At 35.0% G+C, this 24,101-nt stretch overlaps 2 protein-coding genes across 8 annotated transcripts; one reads left to right on the forward strand and one right to left on the reverse strand.

Moving 5' to 3' along the window:
• Positions 1 to 1,927: 1,927 nt before the first annotated feature.
• mIF2 (mitochondrial translation initiation factor 2) lies at positions 1,928 to 7,607 on the forward strand. Of its 3 annotated transcripts, none has more exons than XM_090171519.1 (16): positions 1,928 to 2,181; positions 2,232 to 2,331; positions 2,399 to 2,461; positions 3,468 to 3,588; positions 3,660 to 3,820; positions 4,660 to 4,836; positions 4,913 to 4,962; positions 5,030 to 5,119; positions 5,607 to 5,731; positions 5,786 to 5,864; positions 5,924 to 6,049; positions 6,113 to 6,341; positions 6,726 to 6,866; positions 6,920 to 7,084; positions 7,161 to 7,301; positions 7,356 to 7,607. In XM_090171519.1, the coding sequence occupies exons 1-16, from the start codon at positions 1,969 to 1,971 to the stop codon at positions 7,526 to 7,528; spliced, it is 2,154 nt and encodes a 717-aa protein (XP_090027645.1). In that variant the 5' UTR covers positions 1,928 to 1,968; the 3' UTR covers positions 7,529 to 7,607. The 3 variants fall into 3 exon arrangements, with proteins under 3 accessions (XP_090027645.1, XP_090027647.1, XP_090027646.1); XM_090171521.1 differs by having other exon boundaries at positions 2,399 to 2,424; XM_090171520.1 differs by lacking the exons at positions 1,928 to 2,181; positions 2,232 to 2,331; positions 2,399 to 2,461 and adding an exon at positions 3,229 to 3,363.
• On the reverse strand, positions 7,516 to 22,261 carry Sym (symplekin scaffold protein). 5 transcript variants are annotated; one of them, XM_090171514.1, is made up of 30 exons: positions 22,158 to 22,261; positions 21,162 to 21,266; positions 20,982 to 21,104; positions 19,673 to 19,746; positions 19,484 to 19,610; positions 19,319 to 19,425; positions 19,199 to 19,256; positions 18,989 to 19,140; positions 18,829 to 18,926; positions 18,613 to 18,767; positions 18,456 to 18,554; positions 18,234 to 18,386; positions 17,114 to 17,278; positions 16,924 to 17,052; positions 16,741 to 16,855; positions 16,653 to 16,681; positions 16,306 to 16,363; positions 16,051 to 16,252; positions 15,916 to 15,997; positions 14,920 to 15,102; positions 14,785 to 14,863; positions 14,383 to 14,470; positions 13,703 to 13,772; positions 12,189 to 12,297; positions 12,028 to 12,128; positions 11,679 to 11,766; positions 11,404 to 11,508; positions 11,158 to 11,345; positions 8,186 to 8,431; positions 7,516 to 7,708 (listed from the first exon to the last, which is right to left on the reverse strand). In XM_090171514.1, exons 2-30 carry the CDS (start codon positions 21,255 to 21,257, stop codon positions 7,580 to 7,582), a joined length of 3,408 nt encoding a protein of 1,135 aa, XP_090027640.1. In that variant the 5' UTR covers positions 21,258 to 21,266; positions 22,158 to 22,261; the 3' UTR covers positions 7,516 to 7,579. The 5 variants fall into 5 exon arrangements, with proteins under 5 accessions (XP_090027640.1, XP_090027642.1, XP_090027641.1 ...); XM_090171516.1 differs by lacking the exon at positions 22,158 to 22,261 and adding an exon at positions 21,760 to 21,774; XM_090171515.1 differs by lacking the exon at positions 22,158 to 22,261 and adding an exon at positions 21,364 to 21,382.
• Positions 22,262 to 24,101: the final 1,840 nt, after the last annotated feature.

A 24,101-nucleotide genomic window follows, 5' to 3' on the forward strand; every position in this document is an offset into this window, starting at 1 on the left:
ACCTATACATAGTTTTTTATGCATTTGCAATGTATACGTTTCATGTGCATAAAGACATTGTATACTGTTAGATTAATAACCTAAAAATCCGTTAAAAGGGTGCCCCTATTAGGACTGACTTGCTCACGTAACGGTTTTAGGTATTAGGAACATGCACCCGAATGAAACTACCCATAGATACCAGCCTAGTGGCGAAAAATGGTAGCATTGCATGATTGACAAACTAATAAACTTTATATAATCATTATAATCTCCAGCAATCTTTATGGAAGACCTCTTTCAATGAAACATTATAAACAATTACCGTAAATCAGATGGCGCGTGTCACGTGACGCGGCTTTAATCTTTTAATCATTAACGAACCATATAGGGACAACTTGTTATCTTGAACCTATTGACACACCCCTAGTGGGACACTTCCACTATAGAGATGATCATGAATGACAGGTTATAACACGATACAAACTTTACCCCGTTATGTACTGTTAAGAAGTCATTAACGTATTGACTATGCTAAACAATATTTCAAAAACTTTAAATAACTAATATCAGAAGAAAATAGGGGGAAGTACGCTTCTAGTCAGCTTTGGAAAGGCGTCACTTTTCACGAATTTTCGCGCCAAAACGGTTTGGCGGGAAATCGCGGATGAATACATCGTTTAAAAAGTCATTTTTCTTAAATTGAACAATTGTAACATATTGCCCTTCTCATTCTCTGCTATTTGAGTTAAGGCGTATTTGCTTTCGTCGATTATAGCCGTGTTGAATCAAAACAAAAGTAGAACTACTTTTTCAGTTTGGTTTATTATGCGTAAAAAGGCGTTTTCGTGGGTCACACGACGACTTCTACGGCTCAAAGCTACAGATACGTACTTCCCCTATTTTCTTCTGCTAATATCCGTTACAAAGATGGTCAATGAAATTTTTAGTACGTACTCCCGACAAACTTTACCCCGAATAAATATGCTCCAAAAATAACATTGAATACACCGTTCATTAATCCATTTATAATTCACAAATTTTAGTTTCCTAAGGCTTATTAAAAATATAATTCACGATGGCCACGCTAGACAAGTAATTAAAATTCACCCTATTCGAAACCACCCTACAAACTTTAACCCGTTATGTACTGTTAATAAGCCATTAGCGTAAATATGAATCATTTTTTACCGCGCTTCCTAATGGTTATTAAAACGAAGCTTATAAAACATTATGGTATAACCTTTTATTATACCTTTTATATTTAACTCTCAATTCCTTCTTAAGAGTTCAACCAAGACACCACTTGTTAATTGTTCCCCGCGACGCTAACATTTTCCCGCGCTTTCCTTATCGTCATCAAAAACGGCGGCCAAAACACATGTTAAAGAATTTTCCCGCCAAAAATGACAATTATTTGTAGACGAACCATATAGCAACCCAAGTGCGGCGAGCATTTTTACGAACCTTGGATTTTATAACCGTTAGGAAGCGTCTTAGGGATCATTGACCTCTTTTAGTGGTTGCTATCAAGGTTCGTAAAAATGCTCGCCGCACTAAAACCATACAAACTTTACCCATATCAATTATCCCGCCAAAACTGGCCCCGACACGAACCTGTGCGCGATGGGGAGGCACGTGGTGACCCCCGCGTGTGTCTAGGAAGACGGGGGTTAACTACTTACGTTACGTTGTTGAAAGACTTTTTTCAGTTCCTGTTCCAAGAGACTGTTCCAGGCCCGGTACGCATCGAAGAGACCAAAATAAAAAGTCCGGTTTGTTCCCGGTATGGTCATGGGTTCAGTTTCCCAACGAATTGAGCGGTGCGGAGCGATTTCTAGCTGAACGCAGCCCAGGTCTATCTTTGGCGTTACTACTGAACGCAGCCTGGGTTGTAACATTTTTATCTGCTCAGACTGCTCATGTTTCTGCTTTTCGGTGACAGGAGGCCGGAAGTTCCCTGTGGACAGAATTACGAGGCAAATTGAAATGTTAAAATTATTTAATGTTATATTTAATTTGAAAAATTCTAGTACCAGAGAATTATACTTAAGAACACGAAGTTGTGATTTTAATAAAAGAAAATGTTTTAATTCCGAATACATTATGCTCAGAAGAAATTATGATTGGTTATGGCAATTTAAATTACAAAGATTTCTATCAGTTAATATAATAAATTATAAAGAGACTTTGAAGTCAAAGGTACACTTATCAAAACTAAATTTCCTTAATTAATAAAATATATATTTTAGGATAGATTTCCAGTTAAATTAAAACCTAAGTTAGAAACAATTAAAGTGTGGCGTCACATGACAGTTGCAGACATAGCAATATCTAGCAAAAGAAACTTGGGTATTTATCTCATGATTTTAATTACGATTAATCATCTATGATGTCTCATCTGTTAAAAATTTTGTAGACGAAGTGTTTGAAGCTATGATTTATGTAAAGAATTCTGAACAGTACGACCATAAACATTCAAGTAAAACTTAACTAAAAAACTTGTATATATTATTATTATCGTTTTTGTATTAATGGACTTATTGTAGCAATCAGCATCACTGTTGAATCTAATTTAAGGGGTTATTTTACACCACCAAGGCTGTAGGTGGTGTAAAATTATCCCTTTTTTTTATGGATTTTCCCTTGGGTTCCAAGCGATTGCAGGTTGACCAAAATTTTTTCTGTTTTCTGTTGGGTAAACAAAGCATCTAGGGGGCAGATTTGAGCTCCTTTTCTTACATCACTTTGAGCCATGGTATATAATTAAGGTCTTTGGAGGCCACTCACCAAATTTATAATTGGGACTATTTTTTCCAGAATCTTTTGGGGCCCCCTTATTCCTTTGAGGCCTTGTGGGGCTGATGTTTTTGACACATGACTCTGAGCAACTCCAACATTTTCCAATCACTGCAATTGCCAATAGAATTTCAAAATGACCACATTTTAGCATAGCTTTTAGAAAGATAGTAGATGAGATTGGTCGATAAAAATTTTATATTAGGAGTGTCCAAGCCCTCTTGGTGCTAAACAAAAGTTAGTTGTATATTTTCTTTTCCACACTGGCAATTATAGAGTTTTCCATTGGGGGTACTCAATGATTGCTGGAAGTTTGACAGTGACATCAAGGCTCTAGCTCAGTGAAATATGGAATTTTTACAGATTAGTGTCTCATCCACTCACTTTCTGAAAGCCGTGCAAAAATACCGTAAATTTGTATTCCATTGGCAATCCGAGTTCTTGGAACTACCTAACTCAGAAAAATCTGTGAGTGAGGGACCCTGCCAATGGAGCACCTAAATCTGCCTTCAAACTGTTCTGTTTGTTCCAATGGACAACAAAAAATTTCTCTATGCACAATGAAAATGCTATTAGTAGTGATAGGTGGGAAAATTTATAAATAAGTTGAACGACAAAAGTCATATAATGTCAACTCAGCCTTAGTCTAAAGTTCAAATGGTATTCTGATTTAATTTGTTTAATCACAGAAATTGATGATTTAAAAGTCATAGCTGAAATAGCAAAAACATTGGGATATCGTTCTGAAATTATAGCATTGCCTGGCACACAACCAAATAAGGTTATCAACAATAAAGATGCAGTTAAACGGTTAGGGTTGTTTAAAGTTTTTACGACAGGTATTTTAAAAAGTTGATTGATCTATTTACCATATATTTTAGCCCTCCTCCTGAGTCCAAAGATTTGGTGAAAAAGCCACCAGTAGTCACCATAATGGGTCATGTAGATCATGGGAAGACCACATTATTAGATACATTAAGAAATACATCTGTTGTAAAAGAAGAATTTGGTGGTATTACTCAGCATATTGGAGCATTTTCAGGTAAAAATTCGTAAAATAAAAAAGGCAGGACGTTATTCATAGTTATTTTGGTCAATCGCCAGAATGAATATTCTAACTGTTTTTAGCAAGTTATATTTTTAGAATTATTTTGCCAAATCTCTTCAAACAATAAAGTTGGTCTTCTCCTCCCTAGAATCTGGCGCCCTTTAGCATGGCACAGAAAACTAACCACTCCTGCGTAGAGTTTGCAAGTTCTCTCCCCACTGGTTAAAGGGGTGTTCCCAGGAGTTCTTCAGTTTCCCCTTTCCATAAAAACTTGTAGAGGTTAATGGTAATAGTTAGTGTAGGGAGCTGTTGGCTCGCGTGACAAGAATAGCTCCTACCCAATTTAACACGGTCACCTGTTTAAGGCATTAAAAGTCTCTAGATGACTTGGGCCTAAGGTGGTGCCTTGGGTATTAGCCTAGCTGATTATTATTATTAGGTAGTTTTTTTAAACAGTAGAAAATGGCATAAATTGAAAAAATTAAAATATCAGGAAGGAATAGTTCTTTTTATAAACTAACGTGGCCTTCTTGTTGAAATGTTGCTCTTACGTCACAGTCTCTTACTTTGACAAGCCTACGAGCGCGCGCTACAGTCGCGAGGAATATAGCTTTTTCTAGAGCGTGTGCAAATCGCTCGTGCGAAGAATACACAAATAAAGCTGGGTCTTGTGACGTAAGAGCAACATTTTAACAAGTTGGGCAAGACCAGTTTTATTTTATAAAATCAACTATTAAAATTAAGTTATAGTGAAAGTGCCACAACAGAATTGTGGGATTCAAACGCTGAGGAAAGCCCAAAATGATAACTCAAACCATTTTTATTTGCATTAGTAACGCTTCCAAATGGTGAAAAAGTAACGTTTTTGGATACACCTGGACACGCCGCCTTTTCTGCTATGAGAGCTCGAGGGGCACACGCTACTGATATAGTAGTTTTAGTTGTAGCTGCTGATGATGGAGTTATGGACCAAACTATAGAATCTATCAAATTTGCTCAAGATGCCCGAGGTTAGGTTCAAATTAAAAACATTAATCTTATTTTCTTAAATGAAACTTAAACTAACTTGCTAATTTCATTTCATAGTACCTATAATTGTAGCCATAAATAAAATTGACAAGCCAAAAATTGATATTGTAAGGAAATATACTTATGAAATGCCACTTTATGGTCATTGTGTTCCAAATCTTAAATACTTTTAAGGACAATACTAGAAAAGGACTGCTTTCTAATGGGATTCAATTAGAAGATATGGGAGGTGACGTTCAGGCGGTAGAAATATCAGCAAAAACTGTACGTTCAACCATTTTTTTACTTTGAATAATATATATCAGGATTTAGTTGAATAGAGTTATTAGGCCAAGCGAATAAGTTTTCTTCTGCCCAAATATACATTTCATAGTAATATCCAACTTGTTTCTGCAAATATTTATAAATTGCAATCATAGTTTTGGAACATTTGTGAGAGTTGATCACAACCTGATTCCTTTTGCTTTGTGATGTTGGGTAGATTAGATCTAGTTGCTTAAGCTTTCTTTACAAATTGATGAATTGATATCCTAATTTAGGCTTATTAAAATGAATAATATTTGTCTCGAGGTGCAAGATTCATGAGAGGGGTTTTATTTTTATCGAAATGCAGAGGAATGGCGTGCATCGAAACTCTTATTTAAAAAAATTTAATTTAATTTCAAAATAGTTAACGCATCTAGAAATTCCATTACTTACACCTCACACTTGTGGGCCAAAAGAATTACTAACGTAAAGTTATTGTCTACAGGGAAAAAACTTACCTCAGCTTCTTGATTCGATTTTGACATTATCTGAAATCATTGAAGTAAAAGGTGATCCCAAGGGATTGGTGGAAGGTGTTATAATAGAGTCAAAAGTGGACAAAGGAAGGGGGTAAGTTTCTAAGGAAAAAACTGCGAACAAAATTACTTAAATATAAAAACTTAGAAAGCTAGCTACAGTATTGGTACAGCGTGGAACATTAAAAAAAGGATGTTATATTGTTGCTGGAACAGTTTGGGCGAAAGTAATTAAATAATGTTAGCTATTCTATCAATAGTAGAGTAAAAAAGGAACATTATGTAGGTTAGATCAATGTTTGATGAATTTGGTCAAACTATCCAATCCAGTCCACCTGGAACACCAGTTCAGGTTATTGGATGGAAAGACTTACCTTCAGCTGGTGATGAGCTTTTAGAATTGGAAACTGAGGTATTTATACACATTGGTTTTTGGTTTTGCTTACATACATTTCTTATTCCGCATCTTTTTAAGAAAAGAGTGAAAGAGGTTATGGATTTTCGGATACAAAAGGAGAAATCAGAGAAAGAGAAATTGGATCTTCCAATTATTATGGAAAAACGGCAACAACATCAAACTAGATATAAGGAAGATCTTGAAGCGAGAAAAGCAAGTGGCCGAATTAGGAGAAGGAGAAAGTTTGTAGAGAGAGAAAAGGAATTTATTGAAAGTGATAAGCCACAGCTAGACCTTGTACTTAAAGGTGAGTAGCTATTTTAATATAATCATTGTAAATTTCCGAAGTAATGAGAAATTCATAGTTTGCTCAAAAAAGTACCTGTTTTTTTTTAGTTATCTGATAAACATTAAGGATAATAATTTATCAGACCAATTTTCTACAGGAAATGTATTTCATTAAGAAAATTGATATATTATAGCCCAAATACACGCATACAATGGATATTGAACAAAAACACTTCCAAAGGCAAATGTTAACTCCAAAATATCTATTGAATCGTTTTGAAGTTTACATTTGCCATTGAAGTATTCTCGTACAGATCAAAAACCGCTTAGCTTTAGATACCCAATTCTCCCCTTTACTTCTATTTGTCTGTAAGAAAATCAACCACATTTTTTATCAATTTAGGTGATGTTGATGGTTCAGTAGAAGCTATATTAGACATATTAGAAACATATCAATACCACACTGATTGTGAGTTGAATATTATTTATTCAGGAGTTGGCTATGTAACAGAAAGCGATATTGATTTAGCCAAAACTTTTAAGGGTAAGAAATTACCTTGAATAAGTCCTGATACGATAATTAGTTTCTTTTTTTAGGGTTGGTGTATGCATTTAATGTACACACACCTAAGGATGTGGAAGTTTTAGCTATGAGTAATGAAGTTTCTATCAAAGACTTCAATGTTATTTATAAATTAGTTGATGATTTGAAGGAGGAAATAAGTAAAAAATTGCCTCTACTTGATAAGGAGGAAATAATTGGTATATCCATCAATTTAGTAATAGAAAGTATAATTTAGTATATAGAAAGAGTAACGTTTTGTTTTACCACACACAGGGGAGGCAAATGTATTGCAAGAATTCTTGGTAACAGAAGGTAAAAAAAAACTGCCTGTAGCAGGATGCAGGTGTACCAAAGGTATCTTAAAGAAATCAGCCATGTTTAGACTACTTAGAGGAGAAGAAATTATTCACGAAGGTAACTGGTAATATAATTTTTTGAATTATCAAATTTTAAAATATATTTCCTAAGGATCACTAACCTCCATGAGACATCTAAAGAATGAAGTTGATTCAATAAAAAAAGAAGTAGAATGTGGCCTTAAATTTGAAAATTCTAATATTGGATTTCAAGAAGGAGACGTTTTAGTTTGTTATGAAATTGCTAAAGTTGAGCAGAAAACAAAGTGGGATCCTGGTTTTTAGATATTTTATATGAAATGTAATGTACAGTAATAAATTGAACAAGCTTTATGCTTATGCCTCTTCCATTGGATCTTCTTCAATTGTAGGCAATTCATGACCAGGGGGTGGAGGTTGAATTTCTTCTGGTATTATAGAACCAGCAATCAGGTGAGGTACAAGTTTATCCGTAATTATTAAAGGCTAAAAAATTAGGATATATTAAATAGACTTAGTATAATGTAACTTTGCCAGACTTTGTACAATGTATCTTTGCCATATTACTTAAAGCTTAACATCCTCAAATAAAACCATAATTTTGTACTCTTTTTAACGATCTATACTAATTTTTCGTCAGATTAAACTTGAATTTCATAAATTACTTTAATGAGAAGTATCCATCTTTAAGATAAAATTGAAAAGTACCTACACAAATTTAAGTCAGTTATGAATTGGGGCAATTTTTGGGCCGAAGCATACATGGCTCAAAATGAATTAAAAATTCAAGAGATATATAGTTAATAATATAAGTTAATAAGTATATATTTCCATTGCTTATGAAATGTACATTGAAAAAGTAGAGGAAGCCTGCAGAGGTACATTTCTCACCCTATAACAGTAGCTAATAAAATTCAGAACACTGGTGTTACTCTTTAAAAAGTGAAACATTGTTTTACTTACATCTGACATGATTTCAGAATCATTGGTTGAATGTAGTAATTCCATAATGGCTTGAGGTATATGAGCTCGCTGGTGCTCAGTGAAAGAGTTAACATGTTGATATAATGGTTCTTTCAATTCTGGACAGGAGTCAAATACATTCTTTAATTGTGGTGGTGGAAGTTGTAAGAGAACTTGAAATGATTGTGGCTTAGTCCTTTGGCAGCATTTTATGAAACCTTCCCAAACTTTTTTTTGTTTCCAGACCTTAAAATTTAATTAAAACTTTAAAAATCACCCCTAGGTTTAATTTCATCTTGGAATAATTTTTCCATTAAGGAATAACCGTATATTATAAATAGCTTTTTCAGTTACTATACTGGCAGTTGCAGTGCACCATGGATCAGATTCCCATTAATACATGGGAATGTGGTATGCACAAACAACCAATAGGGCAAACAAGTCAGGTTGCTACACATATAAGAAGAAATGAATGAATAATGCTGCAGCTAGAGGGGAATGATACATAGCACAAAAAATATCAGGGAAAATGAAACAGCAAAGTATGAATAATTGAAATCAAATGAATAGCACTAGTATCATTTAAGAAACATTTTTTCACATGAATATTTGAAGTTTTATTTTCTCATAATCTTATGCCCATCTCGTGCGATCGAGTCGAAATGCGCGTAGCGGGCAAATTAAATATTTCAAACTGTGCGATAGTGGATTTTATTTTAAAACTTATTTATATGTACAAGGATTAGCCAGTTTTCCATAGTTATATAAAGATATTTAAACTACACTTATGAACTCTATAGCTACATCAGAGGATTTGGGGTATTAGGAGTGGTTAGTGATTGTTGAGCCTGTTTTGCAGTTAAGAGATTTTTGGGTGTGTTTAGTGGCTTGTAACTTTTGAGTGGGTTTGCATGCCAACAAGGAAGGTAGCTTATCAAAACTCTTTTGAAGATCTTATCTTAAAAGAGAAAACTAGAAAAATTTCTTTTCTAGATACATCAAATTCTAAATAGAATATTTAAAATGTAGCATAGTTTTGAATGTAAAAATGGCCAGTTAACTGAACAAATATCAAATAATTTGACGTATTTGGTTTTAGAGTTCTAGAACTGCAAAGTAAAACTAAATCTAGAAAATTTCAAAACACACAAAGGATCTAGCCAATTAGAGACCTAATTACAAGTTGGGCCACCACTGTTACAGGTTCCCTAACCCCCCCCCCCCCCCATTCCAGCGCCACAACATGCATCTTAAATAAACATATCAAAATATAAGCATAAATTATACATCATTATTTATGAATAATGACGAGGAAAAACTGATAGCCTCTGCTTTAGCTGCTACCTATCTAGGTTTCAATGGTGAACCAAAGGGGGGCATAGCGATAGTTTTTGGTTGAGAATAGGGAATCTGATTTTGAAATAAAGAAACTAGTTATTAAATTTCGTATACATAGAAAAAACATTATACTTCAGCTACTGAGGACAAGTTAGTAGTTTACCTCTTACCAAAATAAATACCTTCAGAAACCAATTGAGTGTTTATAAAAGTCAATTAACAATGACATTATTTCACTGAAGCACCGACCACCTACCCCAAGGACTTGCATCAACCTCAAAAAAAGGTGTCTCAAAATCGATGCTACTCTTTTTTTACAGCAAACAGAAAATAGCTTCTGATTTTAACGAGCCAGCTTCTACAATACATTTTTTATTGTTGCGCGTACTTGTCTTTGTACCTTTAAAAATGCCTGTACTTGCCGTGAGATGGTGCAATCTTAAAAAATCCTTATCATATTCGAGAGATAAAAAATTGAAATTACTACCAGCAGGAATCCATAACGCTACTTGGAATGAGTATCTCCCCATATCCCCTGTGGTATTTTGTGGCAGAACATTGTGGGAGGGGCTAGAACGCTTATACTGCTGTCAAATTCAGTGACAAACAAAGGCTTATAAGTAGGGGTGTGCGAGTATCAATTTTTTTGACTACCGAGTCGAGTTCGAGTTTTTATAAATTTTCTTATCGAGTTCGAGTTTGAGTTTGAAAAACCTAGCGAGTTTACGAGTTTTAAAATATCACCTTTTCTAAGCTTCGAGCCCTTAACGAGTCTTAAAATTCTTAACGAGTTTCTATTGAACCATTACATTTGGGAGTTTTGATATATTAAAAGAGTTAATTAGATAACTAAGATCTAATATTCGTAAAAAAAAAATTGCATAATATTTATTATCACACAATGGTTCTAAGTAAATAAAACAACACAGCCAATGCTAGCTGTTTTAAACATCACATGACAATTTAAAATTCGAAATCTGTCACATGATCCAATGGAAAAAAAGTAGCTGATAAAGTATGACGTCGAATGTTTTTTGTGAGCCCTAATTGGTGGAGAGCTATGACGTAATATTTTTGAAACTCGATAAGAAAAACGAAAGCTGGGCGATTTTTTTCCATTTTTTATCGAGTACTCGGTTTATACGAGTGCTCGCATAGCCCTGAAACTCGTTAATACGAAAACTGCTTAACGAGTCTTTATCGAGTTTAACCTTGAACCAATTTTAAACTCGAAAGTTTAGCGAGTTTCTGGACAAGGCTTATCGAGTTTCGAGCCGAGTACTCGAGCTCGAACTCGATTTAAGCGAGTGCTCGCACACCCCTACTTATAAGCTCCGCCTACTATGTTCCGCCACAACGGCGGGGAATCTAAGCCGTTATTCATTCCAAGTAGCGTTATGGATTCCTGCTACCAGCGATACATGTCCCTCTTGAGATAGGTGGTCTGTGACTTAGTAAGGAACAGTTTTAAAAAAGCTTGGTCTCAAGGAAAAATTAGCTGGAGAAGAAAATACCTGGAAGTGACACAGTGTCATACTTGCATGTGGCGTGTTTGTGAATTTCATAATCAAGGGATACTTTTTTAGGTGTCAACAAGGTTTACATGGTCTTCAAGGTCTAAAAAAAGGACATACCTGTTTTAGTATAAGCCTCTGCAGTATATTCATGACAAAGCCAATTAGTCGTGGATAAAGTGACAAGGACTGGATGACAGTTCTCATTAATAGTGTTGGAAGAGGTGTATGATCCATCAGCTGTTGCATTACAACCGCTAAAACCTCTTGCGTGTATATATTTTTTTCAGAAAAACACATTGAAGTTGCTAAGAAGAAACACGTGAAATTATTCTTTAGTAGTCATAAAAAACAATTAGACAATACCTTTTATTATGGTTTTCATATCACATTTGGATGGGTCTATGTTGTGCAAAGCAACTAAAAGCTCTGCTGGTGTAAGAGGACTGGTAAAATTTGTTCCAGTTTCAACTAAAAGGTGGATTAAATCGACAGGAAAAATGATTAAATATTACGATTCAAAGGTCCACAAAATAGTTTACAAAATTCATGCCTAATTTCAGGTAGTTCCTTCCATTACTTTACAAAAAAACATACCTTCAAGCAATAACAAAATTTTAAGTAAATAGTAATTGATTTACCATGTGTTCCAAGCAATCGGTTAAAAACTTCTTTCACAACAATAGGATTCAATTTTATTAGTTTTGGTAAAGCAGCAATGACTTCTTTCTGTTAACAACATTTTTTAATTACTTTATTAATTATGCAATATCAGAAGTTAATGAATTGAAGCTATTGAATAGCAATAATGCATGCTGCATTTTCCCTAAATTTTGAATATTTCTTCTTTACCCAAACATGAAAAAGAGGGGGATGACAATAGCACTAAAATGGGACACTACCCATTTGTGATATTTAAAATGCTCCTCAATAATGTATATTATCTGATAGCTTCGGTTCATTAACTTCTGGTGATACTTTTAATCTTACCCTTGTTAACCCATTTAATACTGGTATTAGGAATCTAACATCAGGAACCCGTTTGTGATACAAGTCACGCACTCTTGAGACAAGTTCCATTGAAGGTGGAGCTTAAATAAGCATTGATCCAAATCAATAAAATAATAGCAATAAAAAAATCTTTTACTCACCTTTATCAGTCAAAATGTGAATAATTCGAGTAACAAGTGTTTCAGCTCCTTTGGGACAATTCTCAACCAGTAACAAAAGCTCCGGAGAAGACATACCCATACCCTTAACCTAAGATTGATGAATAATATTAAATTTGAAAACCCATATACAGGGTGTCCACTAAAAAATGAACCAGGGCGAATATCTCAAAATCTGTTTTAGGTACGATTTGGAAATTTTCAAGTCGTATAAAAGATGTAGGGGGAAACCTACTGTGAAAATTTCGATGACCTTGAACCAGGTCTTCAAGGTCATCAATAAACTAACTCGAGAACCGTAAGGGTTAGAAAGTTGGTTCCAATTAGAAACGTGTTCCACGTGACATTTTAAGTACAAATAGCTTTGACTTGATTGAATTTGACCAATAGGAAGCCCAGAAATGCTAGATGAAAAACAATAAGGTCGTTAAGTTGATAACGTGTCGAAAGCGAGGTTCGGGAGCTGATAACTCTAAAGATACTCGTGTTAGAGTACTGAAATTTGCTACACATCCTCATCAGGATTGAGGGTCTTTAGTTTAAAAATTCCAATGACCTTGAACAATGTATTCAAGGTCATCCAACAACTAACGCGAGTGTTAGAAAAATTGCCGCTGCTAAGCGCACATTTCTCCCATTTTCATAAAATAAGCTAACCATTTTGACCTTTTCTCGAATAGTATACATATCTTTATTATTTCTAAAGAAAAAACTAACTTTGTGCGTAGAAAAATAAACTTCGAATGAATATTAGGCTTAGCGTTAAATAAAATGTCATTTGAAAATATTTTTAAATGTTGTTGTCATGACGACCACCATAATGAGTTTGTCTAGCAAATTTCGAATCGGTTTAGAGTTATGTGCGTTTTCTTTCAATTTTCATTTTAACGACCTTTGTAATTTCCTCGACTTCCTATTGGTAAAATTCAATCGAATCAAAGCTAATTAGACCTACAATGTGACGTGGAACACTTTTCTAATTGGAACCAACTTTCTAACACTTACGGTTCTCGCGTTATTTTTGGATGACCTTGAAGACATGGTTCAAGGTCATTGAAATTTTTAAACTAAAGACCCTCAATCCTGATGAGGATGTGTAGCAAATGTCAGTACTCTAACACTAGTATCTTTAGAGTTATCAGCTCCCGAACCTCGCTTTTGACACGTTATCAACTTAACGAACTTATTGTTTTTCATCTAGCATTTCTGGGCTTCCTATTGGTCAAATCTGATCAGGTCAAAGCTATTTGTACTTATAAAGTCACTTGGAACACTTTTCTAATTGGAACCAACTTTCTAACCCTTACGGTTCTCGAGTTAGTTGTTGGATGACCTTGAAGACATGGTTCAAGGTCTTCGACATTTTCTCAGTAGGTTTCCCCTTACATCTTGTATACGACTTGAAAATTTAAAAATCGTACCTAAAACAGATTTTGAAATAATCGCCCTGGTTCATTTTTTAGTGGACACCCTGTATAATTGTTTAAATTAATTACAGGAGCTTCTAGCACACGTAATATGGTTCTTTTGAAATCCGCTACTGTTCCTACGTAAACACTTGCTAAGCTATAAATATAAAAATACTTTTTAATATAAGGGGCTGTTCACAAATTATGGAATGCAAAAAAATTTTCCCACAACCCTTCCTCATGTAACGAAGAGTTACAATTGTAAAGACCAACACCTCCCCAAATTATATAACAAATACTAAAATCGCCCTCAATTATACTAGCACCATATACCTTACATTTCTTTCAAAATTTTTATAATTTTTACTTCTAGAAATCTAATCACTATTATAAATGTGGAAAACTAAGTTATAAGTTGAAATAACCGATAATTTAGGTTTCAGTGTAAAACTATATGTTACAAAACATTTTTGAGCAAGAACTACCCCTCCCCCTCCCCCTCCCCTAATTGCATTAAGTAATTTGTTAATGGTCACTAATGGACCAATGAAAATGGCAGTTCTAAAATTGAAGACCTGTTTTCTCAAACTCAAAAAACAAAGATCTAAGTTTGATTAACATTTCAGATTTTCAGGTTATATTCCCTTTAAAACTAAATAAGATTATGCAGAAAAAACTCCTTTGGAGCTGGGCACTCGAGGATTTTGTTCCCTAATAGAAAAGTCTTGGGGACTTTATGTACAAGGAAAGATAAATATTACACTTACTCATGGATCAATTTATGGTTAAGGGGTAATAATGACAAATAAAGATGCAAACATATTTTTGTGTGTTCTTCCTGCCAAGCTTCTGAAACTATTTACAATCAGAATTATTAACTTAAATGAGAAAAAAAACAGGAAATTATATGTTAAGACTAAATGAGATTTCAACATTTTAGATTTTTTACTGAATTCGATCTATCACTGAAGTTTTTGAAGAATCAAAAATATTCTCACAAAATAAGCGAATTCAAATATAGGGTACCATGACACAAGTGACAATCTTAGCTCTAAGCCCTATTCCTATGGAAATAATTGCAGCAACCATAGCCTACATCATTCCAATTGTATACATATATAATTTCCTGATAAAAACTATAAAATGCAATTAATGACCAAATATCAAACCTGGTTCATTCTTATTTGGGAATAAATCAGAGGGTGGTGAAGATTGAAGAAGATATTTCAAAGTTTTCAAAGCAAAAGTCTGTAGAAAATATTATATTAATCAACACTCATAATGTGCAATTATTTAATTTGTACTTCAATTAATGGTCTCAGATCTCCTCTTTCATGTAACTGCTTAACTACTTTAACAGCTTGATTTCGAATTTCTACTCTCTCATTCAAACCCAAATCCAAGAGCACACATAGATAGAGTAGCTGCTTAGGTGGCCTTTTCTCAATTAGAGATTTGACTATTGATAAACCTTGTGCCACGGTGCTCTGAAAATATAAATTTATGTGATATAGAGTTAAGTATTTAGGTTACAAATTCACCAGTTTAAAGAAGCAAGAAGTACTAATTAAGCCATCTTTTAGGAACTTATTTTAAATAATTAATTTATTATTTTGCTATAAAAAATCTGGTCATTTCTTCATCTGCTTAGATATAATGGATCAGCCCACGCTTCATTGCAATGGGCTTGGGGATTCCACGGTATCTCCTATGAATGAATGAAGGCGCTAGGGAGCGTTTAGCTAGCAAATAATGCTTAATAAACGTAATCATTCTCCATAACATGTGTAGGAGGAGATTAAAAAATGACATAGTACCAAGCAAAATGGTTGAACTAGCAACAAATTGGAAAATTCACGTTTCGTTTTATTTATTCTTTCTTTTAATAATATGAAAGTTGAAAAATCAATTTGAAATGCTACTCATTACTGTGCAAGTAATAAAAAATATATTGATGAAAAAATGAAACGTTTGTTGCAAATAATAAAAAAATTATGGGAAATTGAAGGTAATTCAGTAATTTACGGAAGTAATATTAGATACAATAATAATGTTAGCATTTAATATGCGAAAGTCTTCACGTAATAATAATAAAAATAATAATAATCAATTAGGCTAATACCCAAGGCACCACCTTAGGCCCAAGTCATCTAGCGACTTTTAATGCCTTAAACAGGCGGCCCCATTGATTGTGCATTTCGAGTCCAACTATCCCCCCTTCTCGTCACTTCCAACGTCCCCTAGTAGCAGCCTCCCTCAACAGGTCTTACATTAATTTTGGTTTAATTAAAGTAACTAACCTCATCTTGGCAATATGTAGTTAATATTTCGACAGCACTTTCAGTAATGCAAGGTACTTCCATGAAAAATCTCGTAAGAAGCCTAAAATCATGGCAATTGAAGACTGAGTCAACTTACAATTACATATAACTTACTGGTCTTTTTCTTTGTGGTCTGCTTTTTGAACTATACGAATTAAAATTCTTAGAAGACAATTTTCATAATGCTCCATAGTTGGTTTTCCAAACAAAACTGACGTCTGATTAAAGCATTGGTATGTGGCGTATTCTTCATAAAGCCAAGCAAATGCCAACTCTGCTCTATTTCTGAGGTCTTCAAAAATGAAATTCTGCAGCACTGTAAAAAAAAATACTTAAAATAAAATATTACTAAGTATACAGTTGTCTTACTTTCTGAGATTGAACCCCGAAATTGGGTTGCCAAGCATGACAATATCTTAATTCGAGCCTTAAAAGTAACAATTTTTAATTAACTGACAGTAAAACGTAATTTCCATCCAATAAGCTACATGTTAGGAAATAAGCAAAAAAAATTTAATCTCCATAACGATCACCATTCTAAAAAAACAGCATTTGACTGAGCCCATACAAGCGGACGGATCTTTGTCTGAAAAGGATCCCTCCATATTAACAAAAGAATTAAATTTAAAATTTTGATAAGCTGCAGCCTATGGGATGAAAATTATACCAATAGTAACCAAAAAATAACACCAATAGTAACCAAAAATAACACATACTTGTGACACACCACCCAAAATAGCAGTTCCTAATATAATTTGTAAAATATGTTAAAAGTTAAAAAAATAAGAAAACTAATGAACTCACTCTCGGCATCCATTATACGTTTTACAGTCAAAAGAACCATTTTTGACGCTTGTTCTTCTGCAATTGGTTTTGTTACTTCTGATAAATTTAATTGTTTTAAACGTCTTCCTTTAGTCTTAATTTTAAACAAAAGCCTAATTTAAACCAAACTACTTCCCATTATTATAAATTACGGTCAAGTACCGAAACATGAGTTCCTGTGGGTAAAAGTAAAACAGGGGCTTTCTCTTTTTTCTTCTCGTGGCCTAATTTTCCACCTACAACTGTTTTGATTGTATGCCTCGAAGAAGCTTCCTCTTCAGCCGTTGCTTCCTGTGGTACAAAAAATATATTCTATAAACTGGTCACTACTGTAAGAGATTGAAAAAGTAACCTCCATGGCTTTATTCATCTGTTCAACACCAATTCCCAAACCACTAGCAGTAAGCTGAGTAGCAATTAAACGTGCTAAATGTTTTATTTGAGTATCCGTGCCAGCTACAGCGATTGGAGTATAAGATGATTGGAACTGTGGTGGCATTTGTTCTGGTAAAGATAACTGAAAACAAAAGTATGGAGATATTGGCATTTTGCTTCACAAATGCAAAAAATTTAGATTACTCGTATGAGGAAAGTATACGGCTAGGTAATAAAATTTAGATTAGAAGGAAATATTACATTACTCCCTAAATCTAACTGCAAAAATCCAGATTGATATACCTAAAAACTGCATATGGAGATGCCATGAAGTTCGTATGATTAGACTTTAGGTAGTGTTTGTACGGGGTCAAAATAAAGTCAGGGTCAGGGTGGGTCTAACTGCGCGAAAAACAAGTCGGGGTCGCGGTCAGGGATGGAAAATTCTTTGTATTTATTATGAATAGAAAATTTTTAAAAATACCCCAATTTTACTGGTTTAGATTAGATAGTGCATGGACTAATTAGTCCATGGATAGTGTATCTTGTGTAAGCCAGCCTCTGAGCCTAGGGACTATTAGTAATAGTAACAATAGATAAGATATAGATAGATATTAAATTAGAGGCATTGTAATTGTTTAAGTAAGATGTTTCATGAATTCACAAGTTATTTACTAACGTTGTAACTCCACACTCCTTAGCTGAGGCTGAGAGAGCCCAAAACAAAGGCAATTATGAAACTAAAACTTAAAAAAGCAACTCAAGTCGGAGTCAAGCGTCAAGCAAGAACTACGTCAGCGGCATCAGCCGAAGGTCATTCGGATAATTCTATTGTTGCCCACGAAAAAAGGGAGAGAAGGAACCTAAATATTTTATATTTTTAGGATTTTAGCGGGGTGCATTGGCGCAAAAATTTAAAATTACACTACGAAAACATAACAATGGAAAACCCAGACTTAGTTTGCAACAGTCGGGGTCCTCGTACCAACACTAAGTCTAGGCGACCCTAAAACCCAAACCCTGATATTTCCTAAACGGCCACAGGCACTTCCAATAAAAAGTTATACTATAACACAAAGAGTATGCAAACAACATACCATACTAACTAAAACCAAATCAGTGACATTAACCGCAGTTAATTTGGTTTTGATGTCATCTGCAGTTATATCAATAGCAGTATTTGCATTTAGAGTCGGAATTGGTTCAGGTTTCTTCGAAGCTTCTTCATCTTTTTCATCATCATTATCAGCCTAAATAAGGTATTTAAATGCAAAGCAAAAACTATTTGGTACAAATAAAAGTTTGAATTAAAATATTACAGTTTCTATCCTCATGCGCTTATTAGTTGGTTCCCTATTTTCATCAACTTGTTTAGTACGCTTCTTAATCTCTTCTGGCTTTGGAAGACATTTGTTGATCTAAATAAAGATAATGAAATCAAGCCTCTAAATATATTTCTATCTTAAGGGTAACAACCTCTTGCGGCGTAGCCCCTAAATCAACTAGAAGCGTTTGAATTCTTGAATGATAATCAACAGACGAAGGATGCTTAATTAGAGTTAAAAGCTGCACTTTAAGATGCTTTCGTACACTAGTTACTTGTGATTTAGCCAATGTTGGAGGCAAATTAGCTAGAGTTGGAAACTTTTCCTTTAAAAAACTGGACTTAAATGACAGTAGCTATGTTTTTACCATGTAATGCTTCAAGTGCTTGTATAACTTTTGACAAAAACTCCGAGCGGTTTTTGGCTATAAACGTTAAAGACTGCATACAGGCCATTAAATTAACACTATGAGAAAAAAAGTGTTTGAAATCCAAACCAACAGAACAATACATAAAAATTAAACATACCTGGAGATATGAGGAGTACCATGAAATATCACTAACGAATCAAATAACCGTTTAGAATCTTCCTCTAATTTCCTTGGTTTGGCAATTTTAAGAGTAGCAGGAACATCATCTAAAGCTATATCATTGTCTCCTTTTTTGGGACTATCTGTATCCTTAAATAAACAAAAGCTTTAATATTCCTAAATTTTATAGATAATTTAAAAATCTTACTGGATATGTCTGAAGAATGACAAGCATTTCAATGAATTTGATGGTATGAGTACGTATCCTGTAAAACAGAATTTGGGTCATGGATTTTTCAACGCTTTATATTTCAAATTTATGACTCACCCATCATTATCACAATCTAGAAGAGACACTATTCTTTCTTTGATTTGTACCATGTAAGCCCAAACACTTTCCATAATGTCGTCAATGGTTTTTGCCGCACAAAGCCACTGTTGGAGGAAATTTGTAGTTTTACAAAGATAATTTCTCAGTTGCGTTGAAACATACCTTCAATGTGACTTTGTAAAGATGGGTGGCAGCTTGAATAATTCTTTTTTGAACAGCTGGAGACTGGTCATCTAACATCATATTTAAATTAGCTATGACTTTCTGCAAGATTTCCGGATCTTTTTTACTAGAAATTAATAAGCTTGAGATAATTCTTATTAAAAAACTGTAGAAATAAAAGATTAATACCAAGCTTCTTCAATGAATCCCACAACGCATTTCCTTACATCAACACACTTGTCATGTTGAAAAGCTAACATTTCCTACGTACAAAATATTTTACACAATTACAGCAAATTGAATAAACAAAAGAGCAATATTTCCAATTATTGGGGCTTTTTTCTTTCCACTACTCTCAGTAGATCTTAGATATTCATTGATAACTAAATGGTCCTTTATCAGTCTCTATGATGCTTGGTGATATTATCAAACATTGTAGCGACCAATAAAGGACCGCAGAAATATATTGATTGGATGTTGCACAAACATAAATAAAAAGCACTTCTAGACCTGATCAGATATTTTTGGGTGATCTGGATTTAATGAAATAGGCATGAAAAGTTTTAGGGCAGAATTCTTACCTTCCATGCAAATTGGGACATATGAAGCCAATATCATCGAAGGAGAGAGAGATAGTACAACATCACCAATGTTATTGAATTATTGAAAACGAAATATTATATCTGCTAATGGGGACTACAATTAAAACTGGCATAATTTTACAATAGTTCCTGGTTTTTTTTTGCGCCAAAGTATAATAATAATAATCAGGTAGGCTAATACCCAAGGCACCACCTTAGGCCTAAGTCATTGAGCAACTTTTAAAGCCATTAATTTAGATGGCCGGGTTACAATGCGTAGGAAGGTGGTGGCAAGCCCTGCAAGCCACGTGAGAAAACAGCTCCCTACACTAACTATTACCGTAAAATGAAGTGCTGAACACTATGCCATTTTTTGTTTTTGGCAAAAATGAACATTAAATTTTTTTAAAATAAAAACTTATTAAGGCTTAGCACTTCAAAATGGGCCTCAAGAGTACCAACAGAATCATAAAATAAGTACTTTGGCCTAACGGCGCCGCAGGAGAGCAGGCAACCCCCAGTCCCATTCTTATACTACATCGTTGGGCCATCTGGAATCTTACCTAGTGACCACATGACCCGCCTCCAGTTTTTTCCTACAATACTAAAATTAATTTAATATTTAATAATAATATTATTATTCTTTTCCGCCGTGTTACTCCACCACTATTATTTTTAAACATATTACAGTACCTGGACATAAAATATTGAACCAATATTATACCAGGAGCTATTATTAACTTTGGCCAAAACTACTGCTATCACATTGCAGAAAATGAAAAACCACTCTATAAAGGGATTACAAGTTTTAAATATTTTGTGATACAGCTTTGTGATCCTTTTGCTCGTGATGGCTACTTAAATTAGGGGAAGTGTCATATATTAAATCTAGGCATTTAGCACTTTTTAAAACTTACATCGAGGAAGTTATCTAGCAAATTTGGTTCTTTGTGCACAATTAGTTCTTGAACTTGCTTTAAGTTTGCTACTTTTTGGCTATCTTTTGTTGCAATTGATGCTTGATTTATGAGGTCAACCACCTAAATATATTTAGTATCATTAAAAAATTTGTTGAAGACAAACAAAAAATAACTTACTTTCTCATATGTAGATTTTGAATCAACTACTTCTTCATCCATAAAAAATTGTGCGGCCGTACTACGACGAGAGTCTCCAAGATCTTTACTAGCCATGGCAACTTTCTATATCAATATCGCCGCAGTTAAATTTTTTCAATATTAATTGAATTCAGTGTCCTTTCTCAAATAAATAAATATCACACAAATAAAAAAAATGTACAAGGCCCAGCGTCCAGAGATTTCTAAGCGTCTGCGGCAGTGGGCGCTCATGAGAATTTTTTCATGGTGATGAAATTAGGGCCATAGAAATCTCATAGGTAACTAGAATGCTGCCGCCTACGGCCGAGCTTGACGCCAGTTCGCCTTGAACCTTCAGCCAATGAGAGGCCGTAGAGTGGTTCCGCCAAGGAGGATAATAATCCTCCTTGGTTCCGCTACTATAGCGGGAGATAGGTGACGTCATTCTCTCTGGTGACATTAAATTCTTGGCAGAACCATTCTTTGAGCTCTGATTGGCTGAAATCTGGCTATCGTCTGCCACGGCGTTTGGTCCATTTGCCAGTTACACGGCAGCATTCTAGTTACCTATGAGATTTCTATGATTAGGGCTACTCACTTCGGGCCTGCCTAAAAAGAATAGATTAGAAATTTAGAATAAGTAGTATAAATCCCGAAAAAGTGCTATTCTACTATTATTCTGGAGACGCTGAGTGTGCCAGATAGGACGATATTTATTCTAAAGGGTCAAGGGCCATTCTGTTGGTGATTTTAACATTATTGCTTAATATTATAGTTACGAAATTAAGAATTAAACTAAGGGATACTTTCGAAATTTTGTAATTATTAAATATAAGTAATTCAAATAAAGGTAAATAAAATGATTCTAGTCGATTTCGTCGTTTGTTGTAATCTCGGCCATTACTTCGTATTTATTCGAGCCTTATATCGAGGGAACCCAAGGTTCGTAAAAGAAAACCAAAACTTATTCTAGGCAAAGATAATATAACTACGTACCCTAGATTCGAAATCAATCTCCTTGCACGTAAACGCAGGCTCTTACTGAGTTCCCGGCAGAAGTCGGAAAAAACTGCCTCCATGGAGCTGGCACGGCTACCGACATCTAGTTAAAACGTAAAGTTTTAGTGAAAATTGCGCCGTGGTTTTTGACTTGCGGTTTTCAAGATACCAGATATTTTTGCGTTATATTGTTTTAAAACAATAATGGATGATGGCTGTAGCTCTAAAAATGTTTCTAAACGAAAGAAAACTAAAGGTGAGTAATATAATCTTGGGTTATCTATTGAAATTCCTTATTTTTCACCCTGCTATGGAGCCCGATTTTTCCGACTTCCGGCGCGAACTCATAGCGTTTTCCATGTTGGGAACCTCCGAGCACTCCCGGAGTGCTCCAAAATCAAAATCGTATTCCATTGGGAAAAAAGGGGCAACTCCGAGAGGGAGGATCGTCTTCCATTGACCAAGGTACTCCCTCCCGGAGTGCTCCCAGCTGCCCCAACTCAAGAGTCGGAAGGAAACAAAAGAGTGCTCCGAAAACGTTTCGTATTTCATTGGGAGCTACCAGGGCGACTCCTCCGAGCGCCTCCTACAGAGAGCAGTGACGTCATTCAACAAATCCGGATCACACTCGGAGGTTCCCAATGGAAAACGCTATCAGTAAAAGCCTCACGAGAAAACGGGCTATCGAGAAACGCTGAGATTTCGAATCTAGGGTACGTAGTTATATTATCTTTGGTAAAACGCAGAATGTTATTGTTCGAAATTCAAGGTTGAAATAAATTCATTCATGGTTCAGGGAAGAATAAAGTTCGTCCGTTTTGAGGCAGTGTAGGGGTTTTTATGGGAGCTCATATTTCTGAAATGAAGCACTTTAGGAGCCATTTTCATAAAACATTTTATTACTCATAGAACACGCCCCTGAAATTTTATATAGTTATCCGTAACACCCTGTATTTTGTGCATACGTTTCGTTGGAAATGTTTTGTTTATCAACTTATCAAGTCAACGATAAACGCCTGTCTCCCTTGAAAAAAAGTGAGTCAACAGGCGAAAACTATTCGCTAGTTTTGGCGTAATTTTAAAGGGGCTCCAAAGTTCGGTGGCAAAATGTGTGTAAAGTTAGTAAAGTGCGAAATTTACGGTTGACTCTGCCCACGTCTGCCAAGGCCGAGTGAGGGGTTGGGGGGATGAAAAGCATGCTCAATTTTCTTTTTTTTTTGCCACCGAACTTTGGAGCCCCTTTAAGGAATTAGCGAGCAACTTCAAAATACAGTTTGGCTGTTATTGTATGGAAGAAGTTGGTAGGTTCTAAGCGTAGTTACTTCCATGGTAGTTTGGGGTAAAAGGTGTACTCTTTTTGTCCCAAAGCGAGAGAATTAGGACTTCCCTTCCAGAGAACCATTACCGAAAAGCGACCATCCCCTATCGCGCTTTATATCATCGGAGCCTTTGGGTTTTCCTGGACAATACTAAAATTAAAGGGGCTCCAAACTTTCCAAAGTTCGGTGGCAAAATGTGTGTAAAGTCAGTAAAGTGCGAAATTTACGGTTGACTCTGCCCGCCTCTACCAAGGCCGAGTGAGGGGTGGGGGGGGGATGAAAAGCATGCTAAATTTTCTTTTTTTGCCACCGAACTTTGGAGCCCCTTTAATATAGAACTCCGTACCCTAGATTCGATTCAGGGAGTTTTCCGATTAACGTTTTTGTAAAGAAGCGATTACCCACTTCCGGCACTTAAGCTCTGAAAAATCGGCCCCCACGGAGCTAATGTTAGTAAATTTGACTTTATAAATACTGATATTTGCATTTTAATATAATTTTTGCATCGTTCGCAAGAAACGTTCTTAAGGCTTTTCAATTGGTCGGTAGCAGACGCTAGGTTATAGGCGCAACCTCGAAGAAGCTAGCGCCGTTACACTACCTAAACTCGTTTCGGTTGCGA

This window comes from Leiobunum rupestre, chromosome 4 (genome assembly GCF_980474605.1).
Source record: "Leiobunum rupestre chromosome 4, qqLeiRupe1.1.hap1, whole genome shotgun sequence".
Taxonomy (NCBI): Eukaryota; Metazoa; Arthropoda; class Arachnida; order Opiliones; family Sclerosomatidae; genus Leiobunum; species Leiobunum rupestre.

What these genes read in the sequence shown, in the direction of transcription:
- mIF2 (XM_090171519.1), top strand. Translation starts at nt 1,969, where the DNA reads ATGTTAAAATTATTTAATGTTATATTTAATTTGAAAAATTCTAGTACC. An exon ending in AATAAAGATGCAGTTAAACG is followed by an intron (nt 3,589 to 3,659) that starts GTTAGGGTTGTT and finishes CATATATTTTAG; the next exon opens with CCCTCCTCCTGAGTCCAAAG. An exon ending in ACAAGCCAAAAATTGATATT is followed by an intron (nt 4,963 to 5,029) that starts GTAAGGAAATAT and finishes AATACTTTTAAG; the next exon opens with GACAATACTAGAAAAGGACT.
- Sym (XM_090171514.1), bottom strand. Translation starts at nt 21,257, where the DNA reads ATGGCTAGTAAAGATCTTGGAGACTCTCGTCGTAGTACGGCCGCACAA. An exon ending in TGCTAGATAACTTCCTCGAT is followed by an intron (nt 19,747 to 20,981) that starts GTAAGTTTTAAA and finishes TTTTGTACGTAG; the next exon opens with GAAATGTTAGCTTTTCAACA. An exon ending in TTTACAAAGTCACATTGAAG is followed by an intron (nt 19,426 to 19,483) that starts GTATGTTTCAAC and finishes TTCCTCCAACAG; the next exon opens with TGGCTTTGTGCGGCAAAAAC.